Source organism: Bison bison, unplaced genomic scaffold (assembly GCF_000754665.1).
Source record: "Bison bison bison isolate TAMUID 2011002044 unplaced genomic scaffold, Bison_UMD1.0 scf7180017864380, whole genome shotgun sequence".
NCBI classification, from domain to species: domain Eukaryota; kingdom Metazoa; phylum Chordata; class Mammalia; order Artiodactyla; family Bovidae; genus Bison; species Bison bison.
The window spans coordinates 5,429,392-5,440,473 of record NW_011494952.1 but is presented as its reverse complement, the minus strand read 5'-3'; the positions used below and the strand labels follow the sequence as shown (position 1 = coordinate 5,440,473).

General features: G+C 42.3%; 1 protein-coding gene across 12 annotated transcripts in view; it reads right to left on the bottom strand.

The window, feature by feature from the left end:
• Positions 1-1,849: 1,849 nt before the first annotated feature.
• RHOBTB1 (Rho-related BTB domain containing 1) overlaps positions 1,850-11,082 on the bottom strand; it is a 140,127-nt gene continuing 130,894 nt past the window's right edge. For 11 of the 12 annotated variants that reach the window (XM_010857423.1, XM_010857422.1, XM_010857427.1 and 8 more), the window contains 4 exons: positions 8,448-8,598; positions 5,589-5,677; positions 2,813-2,918; positions 1,850-2,304 (listed from right to left, as the gene is read on the bottom strand). In XM_010857423.1, the coding sequence (XP_010855725.1) occupies positions 2,135-2,304; positions 2,813-2,918; positions 5,589-5,677; positions 8,448-8,598 (516 nt within the window). In that variant the 3' untranslated portion in view covers positions 1,850-2,134. Of the gene's footprint in view, positions 2,305-2,812; positions 4,544-5,588; positions 5,678-8,447; positions 8,599-11,082 lie in introns of those variants that run through there. The other variant, XM_010857433.1, reaches the window with a different exon arrangement.

Genomic DNA, 11,082 nt, shown 5'->3' with positions numbered 1-11,082 from the left:
CCCCATGACCCAGCATCCTTAAAGCTTTGACAGTTCTTTTAAAAAGCAGTGAAAATTACACACACAATAATGATGGTAGTCCTTAAAGGAAAAAACAAAACAAAACAAAAACTGGAGGCATTTTATAGCTAAACAATTTTATTGGCTTTTTGTGAAATAAAAAACAAAACACAAAACAAACCACCATAGTTAAAGGCCATAATCAGCGTCAACCAAATGAACCAGCCACTTGGTTACAGTAGCTGATAACACTAGTGGATATTATTGCTTATACCCCAGGTTCATTTATATGTCCATTACATTTTGGCAAGATTACAATCACATGGGAGCTTTGGTTGTATAAATTCAACTCTGACTATTCATCGAAAACTCCACTTCTACCATTCTATGATGGGACAGATGCTGATTCTTCCTCTCATTCTGTCTCCTTTCTCCTTCCATTCATGACTTACAACCTATTGACCCAAAATTAAGGTAGATGCATTTACAATCATCCCATCCTTCCCAACACTACTGCCCAGTCCTTTGTCATGAGAGAGTGAGAACATTTCTGGGCCTCTCCCAATTTTGCTAACTGGTATGTATCCACGGCCAGTAATAAGCGCTTATCTGTAATCTGGATAGATTTTCAAATATATGTGGTTGTTAACATTGGAGTTTGGACTCAACTGTCTCTTTTCTAACTTCTGAAGGCTAGAAAAAAAAAAAAAATCAACAGCTTTTAGTATCATTAAATTGACCTCTGAATAGAATAAGCCCGAGCCTCCACCACACAACATCCCAAAACAGGTATGGAACTGTGGCCTTAAGATGCTCTGTGTGAGTGCTGTAACATTTTAATTTACAGAGAAGCAGTGATTGATGGCCTCTCAAAAGCCCCCCTGCTCAATACTTTCTATTTTAACACTGAAAACTCAGAATGACAAAGGGTCAGAACTAACTCACAATAGCACCATTTCCTAGACTTTTGGAGTAAAATTCCCGTCTGTGTTGGAGAATGCAGTGACCTTAGACGACCCAGCCTCCAGCTTTGTGCCTTCACAGGCCCTCCAACTGAACTTCAGCAGGGGTGGGTGGTCTGCCTTGGTCTACTTTTGCAGCGACGTGAATTTTCCCTGGGAAGAGTTAAAAACATGGGTCTTACAAAGTGAAGTTGGCCGCAGGTGAGAGACCTGAGGAAGCCTGTTTCTGGTGGGGAGATGTGACAAGTCTGCAGATGAGGGGACAGAGTCCGGGGACCCTCACCCTTGCCCATCTCGATTCAAGTCAGTGGCAAAACTGCATGCAGAAACATGGCAAGATCAAGGAACACTGAGAGACGGATATCTTCATACAGCAATCCAAACACCAGCGCTCCTGTGGTATCTTTTGTATTCAGGTCCACCAGAGAGTTTGCCCTGGATAATGCTGGGATTTAATAAGCCCTTCTAATGATTATAAAGATTATCCTCTTAAATCTAGACATTTTAAACAACAGAAGATTTGATATCACTATATTTTACATGGCACATATAACCATATAATTACTAGCACTTACATAGCAAATATTGTAAATACACATTCTTGGAGTTGACTTGGTAATTATACCAGTGTTATTCGGCAGAACAAAGATGAAACCCTCCCTAACTTGTACTTTGGGGAATTTCATTCCAACCCTTTACTTTACGACAAAAGGATATCCCTCTAATTAAGTAATAATGCTCGTGGGCAAAGAGAATCGCAGGGTGACTTCATGGTTAATGTGTGTCCTGTAAAATAAAGTAATACACAGTATTTTCATTTACAAGAGACCGTATAAAAATATTTTCCAATTTGGAATTTGAAACATGAAAGCTGGATTTTTTTTTCCTTTGTATAAAAAGAAATGAGATACCAGACTAAAGTTTATTAAGCCTTCTAACAAAAAATATACATATAAGTTTAAGGAATGCAGTGAGCGTCAACTTCCCTTTTTGTCCAGGCTCATTGATGGTGAGCTTGTGCTTTGATCCCAACAAAGATAAATGCACAAAAGTGGAGGAAGATCAGTGCCTGAAACCTGAACTACATGTTATCTCTAAAAATAAGACTCATTTTACAGTAGTGCTTTTGAGTGGCGTGTCAGATTTTCGATTTTTTTTTTTCCTCTTCCACCTCAGGCGACTGCTGGAGATGAATTCCAGAAGCACCACTTTCTTCTCGAGTGATGTTTATTTAGTGCAATGTCTTCCTTCTCTCTTTCCCTTTTCACACGCTGGTAGTGGTCTTCTTCCTTCAGGTACCACACAGGAGGCCAGCGGTGCCTCTCAAAGTATTCCTGGTTGTCTGGGGAAGAAAAGGTGCAGATGATGATACCTGCTAGGTTCTGTGCTTAGGCTTCTCTGAGATGATTATCACGTGCATCCTCTCAGCTAACCAATGAGCAGGGACGCTGAGTAGGGCCAGTGGCAGATAATGACACGAAAGTTTGGAGAGGTGGAATCACTTGCCTAAAATTACACAGCTGGACACAGAGAGCCTGAACCCAGGTCCCTTTGCCTTCCCAGACAAGGGTGAAGCAACAAGCTCTGCTTGCTCTGCAGCAGGGCACCCTGAACGACCCCTCTCCCACCCATCTCCACATAAATCCCCCCAGCCATGACGTTCTCCAGAGAGAATATCCAACATACAATTCCTTGGGTCATGCATGTCACGTGAATCTGTGACTGCCATATGGCCACAAGGAGTTCTCCGTGAGCCGGGGGCTGTCCATGTTTCTTCTCAAGGGCAGCGAAGGGAAACCCCTGAGTCACAGGTGATGAGAACTGGACAGATGGGGCCCACACAGCCTCACCTGCAGATTTCGATTTGATCTCCTTGCGGAACTTGGAACAGACACTGTTGTAGTTGGTGCAGATGTGGTGCAAACACCAGGCGGCCAACTGGTGGGCATTGTGAAACTGCAGGGAAGTGACCGAAAGGGGGTCAGACCTCTATTTTCTCAAGTGGGACTACAAAGAGATAAAAAGTCATGGTAGGGGTCAAAGAAATAAAGGGCCCAGATGACTGCTTCAGAAACCTGCTGTTTTGACTTGTGTTTTGACTTTGGCCACGGTTTCCACACCAGCCACATCCAAGTGTTTGGCCTCCTCCTCTCACCTCTGGGATATGTGCACTAAAAATAATCACTGTATCAGGAGTTTAAAGTCTGCCTTGCCTCTCTCCCCCTCCCCTCACACCTGCCCTCTAATGATAAGTGGCCATGGCCTCTGGAAGGCACCAGCCTGCCGCAGAAAGCAGCGATGTCATCTCTGTTTAAGGAAGCCTCGGCAACAGAATCCTCCGTGTCACATGTCAGAGCTCAGCTGGCTGGGGCCAGTGATCTGAAAGAGGAGACTGTGGCATGTTTGACTGTCCTATACCTGTCCTTTTGGTTACATAAGAAGACCAGGCGATGTGGGCAGGGAGGGAGGGAGCCAGACACTCCATGCACTCTCTCCTTTCTGAGAAGATGCACAGGACCATGGCAGCTGAGGTAGCTGTGTCTGCAAAAGACCTGATGCACGAAAATCCATCGTTAACTCCCCAGCTTGTCCCCAGATTTGGAAGGGACACGTCCCTCAGTCTTTCTGTCCAGGCCTCTTTCGGACATCCATGCTATTGTCTGTTACTCTTAATGCTTCTTTGGGCAGCTGAACCCCTGAAACCCACAGCATGCTTCCTCTGAGGCCCCTGTCAATGCCCTGAGCAGAGGCCAAGAGAAAAGCCAACGTCCCTGGAAACTAATTCAAGAAACTCTCTGCAGATCACAAGCCCAGCAGGACAGACAATTTTAGCCAGTGCTTCCAACTTCCCTTGATAGTAGATTTCTCCCTGAAAGTCAGATTAGAGCAGTGCTGTACTGGAGTTGGCTTGTACCTGCCTGAAAGCGTCACTGGGTGCAGCTCTTTGCAACTCTGAGCCCAGTGACTTTGAGTTGTTACAAGTTGGGAAGGTGGGGTATTTACACCATGGAGACTGGAAAATGCAACAGATCATGGTCTTTGCTATCCCCAAGCTGATAGTTAAATACTTACCAGTGCATCCCTGGGTTAGAGTCTAATGAATGAGCTAAGATACTGGAGGCTCCATCCTAAATGCCTCCTCCAAGGCTTTTCAGAGCTTAGCAGGAATGATTTTATTTCCTTCCTGGGTTATGTGTGGGTCAGGGGAGGGAAGAGGGTGGGAACAGAAAGTAAAAAGATAGACACAACTGCTATATTACCTCCATCGGGCTGGGCTATAGGAGATTCTGGGTCATTTGATTATTCTCCAGGAGGAATACTTACTGGAGGGGCACAAGTCTTAAGTTCTCCCCTAGTCCTGTTTCAAAACACCCCCAACTTCCAAATGTGGACGGTCAGTGTTGATGGGGGCTTGTTGATTTCACTGCAGTTGACTTCTGCTCTCAGTTTTAACTTGTAACCTCTATGAGGTTGTTTTTCACACTGGATTTTAATAATTTGTGCTTGTGTTTGCTCCTCTCAGTGGCTTCTGATGGCCCCAAGGGCAGAGAATCTACATGTCCTCTTATCTAAGGTGGTGCCTGGTAGAAGGGGAGGAAATAACAAATCCTTGTTGGATGTTGAGTCAGAAAGAGCAGGTTGCTGTGAAGTCCTGATCCACATTTTCCCCTCTTGAACATCTCTCAGGCCTACAGTCAGAGTGGCCTGAGGAACATGTGATGTAGGCCTGCCTCCTTGTCTTCCTTGGTTGACAAATTCCAATTTGAAGTGTCTGACGTAAGATTTAGTAAACCACTGCCCTAACCAAGACAGGGAACAACGAAAGCCAAACCCAATAGTCAGAGAGAAGTCTGAAGAATTTATTCTTAGTTCCTTCAGAGCGTAAACACATGGCTTGTAAGTCTAGGTCAGGGATTAGATAACTCTGCCTACGTGCCTTGTATTATGAGAGGATTTCCCCTCTTTGATGCTCTTTCTAAAACATTCTCTCCTAGTTGTTTATCAAAATAATCAGTGAAGTTGACAGAGGGTGAATTACCATCCCCATTTCCAACCGATGAGGAAATGGAGGCAGTGTTCAACTTTGTGCCTTAAATAAATTACACAGAGACAAAGCCAAGACTGATCTCTGACCCTCTCTAGAGGAAGAGGGCAGTGTGTTGGGATATGGAATCACAACATCAACAGTAACAAGTGCTGATGTTAAAAAAAAAGGAAAACCAGGAGAGCTTCAGTGAGACCGGAGGCAAAACGGGACTTCACGGAATTCTAGAAACTGTCTGATCTCAGCCAATGCATGTCTGAGAATTCAAAAAGTGGACAGAGGCTTCCCCTCCCGTGCCCTGAGCTGTTCTCCCACATGTGAAGCTGCTGCCTCTGGAGGGGCGGGGCACAAAGGGGCTGCTGTGGGGGCAGGGCCCTTGTTGTTTTTTCAAATGAAGCCCAGCAGGGTGAACAGTGCATGAAACTTAAAACTTTCAGATCTTTTCTGTTGCACACAGCGGGGGGCTTCTGTGACTGATTGGTGACATCTTTATTTGTTCAGATGCAACAGTGGAATGTTTTATCAGCGTTAAATGAACTGGTTGAATACACTGAAAAGGTGAAAGGCAAATTGCTACAAACCTGGGCCAATTCCAAGTAAGAGAGAACTTCCCCATCGATGCCCACACCACTCATGGCGGCCTTGGTCAGCTCCTGAACGGCGTGCTGTTCTGGGGAGAAGAGGGAGCAGGAGAATGTTAGTGCCTGGAGGCTGCCATCTGGGGTCACCTCAGAGGGGAGGAGATAGGGGGCACAGTTCCATGGGCACTGAATCAAGGGCCCTCTCTGATGTGTGGCCTTTCAGTATGGCGAGTCATGGCTCGACAGTGCACTGCAGACTCTGGGGACACTTGTTAGCCTTTCTGGAATAGCCAGAGTCCTCCAGACCACCTCTGTCCAGTATGGTAACTACTGGCCTCCAGGGACTATTTAAACTTAATTAAAATTGAACAAAGTAAAAAATTCAGGTCCTCAGCCCCAAACTAGCCACATTTAAGTGCTCAGTGGTCACGTGTACTGGCCATCACGGACACAGAAAGTCTCTATCATTGCAGAAAGTTCTGTCTGAGAGTGCTGCTCTGGGCAGGCTAGGACCTGCCTAGAATCCTCGAGACTCCTGTATCTTCCTGCTCGATGGTTTCCTCACTCATATCAGTCCAATTCTCAATACTCTCTGACTGTGGAGAGGCTAACAGTAATGAGTCCAGATGGGGAATTAAAACTGCTAATGCGTACGTGTGTCTCAGCAGCAGCAGACGAGGGACATATTGTTCAACCTCTGAGATTCTGCTGGGGCGATCTTCAGCCACAAGTCACACAGATCTAGATGGGACCGTCGTTTCTGCTCGGAAGCTGTGTTCTAGGATTCTATGCTGAATTCAGACTCTGGTTCTGCGACTGAGCTGCCTTTTGCCTCTGTTAGGCTGTTGCCTGCCTCTGGCCTTGACATGAGTGGGTACAGTCTTGACCCAGCATTTCCGGCTCCTTGATGCTTTTTTTCATCTCTAGCATCACATTTAATTTTTTAGTATACTGTCCAAACCATGCTTACTTTCTGCTCTGCGTTTATGTGCTTATTTGTTAGTCTATATGTCTCTCACCTAGTCGACGTGGTCTCAAGTTTGGGATGGTTTCTTTGGCACAGCCTTCCTCCGCTGGATTGACAAAGAACTATTTGTAACTAAATCTTCCAGAGGAGTCACTGGGTTTTAAATCTTAGGTAACTCCAAAGTGTTAAATGATAGTTGGCTTGCAGGGCATTTTCACCCCAGAAACTGATTTTTAAACACTCTGTTCCAAACACTCTATACTTACACTAAACAGCAAATACTATAGAAATGATTAAAGGAATCATCTTAGAAAGATGTATATTAAATAATTATAACCATTAATAATAGCATTTACTAAGAAAAATAAACATACATAGACGTCTGTAGTTAACACAGGAAGGTTTCTTTGGGTCAGTTTCTTTCCTGGAGAAATCAGTCCCATGTTTTCATCATCACCCTTAATATTTAAGCAAAAATGGCCCTCCTTCAAGATTGTCACAAATCCTCAGATTTGGCTCCAAATTACTTTTGATTATGTAAAACAGTTCAGTTTATCCTCAAAGGACAAATACTTATAAAAACTGGATAGTCAAATGGCTTGAGGTTCTTACTTATGAAAAAAAGAATTGCCTTCTGTAGCCTCCTAGAGTTAGTATTGAAAAAGCAGCAATACTCATTTGAATCTATGACTTCAGGTTTATTGGTTAAAAAGAGTTTAAAGAATGAATAGCAGGAACTCCCCTAGCTGTCCAGTGGTTAGTACTCCATGCTTCCAATGCGTGTTAGATCCCTGGTCAGGGAACTAAGATCCCACTTGCCATGCAGTGTGGCAAAAAAACAAAAAGAAAATGAATAGCAATACTATTTCTTGTTATCCAGCTGGTGAAGAAGGAAGGTGAGGAGAAAACGTTGATATCCAGTTGGCTGAGCATGGTAGAAACTTGGAGTGCAGAGAAATAAATCTTTTTTTTTTTTTCTAAAGATATTGTCAGGAAGTCAAGGGCAGGTGTGGCTGGTTGGTTTGTTCATACCTTCATTTTCATTTAATGCTTCAACAGACTTTTACTGAGGACCTCCTATGCTCAGGCACTTCTCTGTGTACAGAGGATATGCCAGTGAACAAAACAGGCACTATCCTGCTTTCCTGGTTAACAAGAGTCAACTAAATGTAGCACCCTTACTGCTAATCAACAACTCTGGTAAATGAAACAGAAGGTTTAAATTCAAGAAAAGGGTATTTGAAAGCATATATCTTATTTAGATCTACTTTGGCTTACTAACTGAGCAAATCTAGAAATGATACATAAGGTTCTGTGAAGTTAAATCAAGTCTCCCTTTTTTCTCTTTTTCCCAAAATGATCTTGACAATGTCAGAACATTTTCTAAAATAGCTTTAAGAAAACCACTTACATAATGCTTACTAGGTGCCAGACACTGTTCTCAGGACTCTCTCTCTTTATACATATATAATCTCTTAACTCATTTAATCTTCGTAACAGCTCTATGGTAGAATATCATTATCCTCATTTTAAAGAGAGAGAGAAAGCTGAGATACAGGCTACTTAAATCAAGTATGAAGTCATCCAGCCAGTAAATACTGGAGCCAAGATCTGAACCCAAGTGATCTGGATCTGTAGCCTATGTTCTTAACTACTGCCTTCTGTATGTGTCAGCAGGACCTATACAAAGTAGGTGCCTAAAAAAACAGTTGCTGAATTGAACTGGGGCTGTTTGATACATTTGATCAGTTCATATCACCCTGTACAAGACAGTCCTATGTTGGGTGATAAAAATTTAATTTTTATTCCCAGGAGGTATTATTTTTTGCATACATGTCATTTTGATAAATATGACAGTCAGATACCGCATGGCCCTGAGTCATCAGCCTTACCTGCAAGTGCAACCAAGTGTGGCAGGCAAAATCTGTTTGCCAAGGCAATTAGTTCCAGTGGGTCCAGGTCCAAGTTAGGTGGCAAGTGCTTAGTATAGAGATAATCCAGGACTGCCTGCATTGACATCTTGTTTATGTTTGGGAGATATACCTGAAATGGTATTTGAAAAGGTAAGTTCTGCTGAAGAAAGCAGTGGGCACATTTTCAGGCTATACTGCTTGTAAATATCCCCGCCATGTGATTCATTATTAGCAAGTCTGGGACACGTGCTCTGAGGCTGTGCGGAGAAGTCACTCACTATTTACAGCTGTAAACATAACAGTTTGATTTGTGGATGACAAAAGAGTGGGGCTGCCTGACAAAGCCTGATTTGGAATTTTTAAATAGCTATTTGGGCTTATAAATCAGACAAATGGGCTGTAAATGTATGATGACATTATAGGCCCTCCTTGCCAAGTACCCTATAATACTCTATTGTGGGGAAAGAAATCTCCTAGCAACATGACAGGTGTTGGGGGGAGCTGCAGACTGCACTGTTGCTGACACACAATAGAGCCCAGCTTTCTAAGATGTCAAAAGAAGACGATGAGCAACCAGCCTAGTTGCCACAGTGACTGGCGTGATTCCAACGTTCTATCAGTAAACGCTAGCATGAAATCAACTATACATCAATAAAAAATTTAAAAAGTATGTGTTAGCATGGTATACACACTTTATTTTTCCTGTGGCACAACCACATAGATTTGGAACTACTGGAAGATTATCAGGTATCAGTAGATGCAGAGAATCTAGAGAGAGCTGGGCTTGGGACATCTTGGGGAAAGGCTGGCTATGAGAATTGTTCCCTGGAGGATCCTGCTAACTTCCTCCTGAGCACGTGTAGTTATGGCGCATATTCACCCAAGCTAGAGTCTGCTGAGGGGCCAGGGGCTGCCTGGGAAGTAGAGTTCTGAATGGCTGGGCCTGGATCAACAGGGATACACACGTTATAGCAGCTGTTCTTCATCTGAGGTTTCCAACTGAACGAGACGTGCCCTGGCATCATAGAGAATGGTGCCACGAGTACTCGCTACTGGAATGATGATAAGAATTAACCTAACAGAAGGCCTCCTATGCACAAGGTACTGTGTAATAAGCTTCCCACATGCATTACATTTTGATCCTTATATCCTCCCTAGGAAGGAGAGACTATTGTTTTTGCCATTTTACAGATAAGTGAATGGAGGTTCAGGGATGTTAAGTCTGGTATCCAGGGTTGCAGAGCTAGGAAGCTGGGACTGATATTTGAACCCAAGAAATAAGATTCTAAAGTCTGTGTTCGGAGCTGCTGTGCAGAACTGGAAACCCTTCATGGTAAGGAAGAAAGCTATAATATAGCACTGTATCTAACAGTTTTCAAGAATTAGATTTCTGAATTCAAAAGGATAAAAAGTTATAGACTTAATTCTGGTATAAGCATACAAAAATTACATTTATGATTACATTTATGTATGACATGATTATATCTGTATGTTATATATGATTACATCTATATTATATATTTTAATCTCTCTATGTGTGTATAAGTGTGTGTATATATATGTGTGTGTGTATGTATATGTCTGTGTCTGTATATATATTTGTTTATAAATTGTCTCCACAATCTACAAGGGGCTTGTGGCCACTTCAGTCTTCTAATGGTGTGGTTGCAATTGTTTAAGCTATAGCAACCATCTATATCATTTTCCTGCATTGCCACCAACCATCTCAGAGAGGGAATATCCTTTCGGACAGAGCTTTCCCTAGGTGTATCAAAGAGAGAGCCCAGAAAAATTCCTAGAAATATTATGGAAATTACTCTTCCTCTCTCAGACACAGTGAGAACAATTGTGATTCTATTAATAAGCTGCGTGGTTACTACCCATCAATGACTTGACAAGTGTGATAGTTTCAAATTTTTTAGCATAACTTCTACAATAATAAGTAAAACCTGGCAAGTAGAAACTATAGCTGATATCATTTTAAAATACAGAAACCACTGTATTGTAATTAATTGCTATTCCAGTAAATCTAACACAGTTATATTTGTGTGGATAAACATTTATGTACACATGCATTTATCTTACATATACATGAACTTTTATCATATGGAAAACATGGCAAATTACATATGGCAAAATTTGATTTCTCTAGAATGGTGTTTGGATTAGCACAGTTTTTAAATAATTGAAAGTTAATTAAGTTGTGAAACTTTAAAATTGGGGCCATTGTGATAGTAAAAATATATACATTTTATGAAGTGTTAAGTGCTCTAAAGTGTTAGTGATGATAAATAAAGTCCCAGGGCTTCCTTTGAATACCTGCACTCTCAGGGATGGGGATGTTTCTGAAAATACTAGCTTGAAGGACAGGGTAAGGGGCTGGGGAAGGCCCAGAGATATGTTGCTAAAATGCTGTGTGACCTTTAACAAATTATTCACCATCTCTGAACCTTAGTTTCCTCATCTGTGAGATGGGAGAGATTTGGAATAGATGACATCTAAAGCTTTTCCTTCACTAAGATTATGGACTCTGAAGATACTCAGATGACTTAAGCCATTTTTTCTAAGATTGTGTTCTAAGTCATGGCAAAATGGACATCCTAAATAAAAAAAA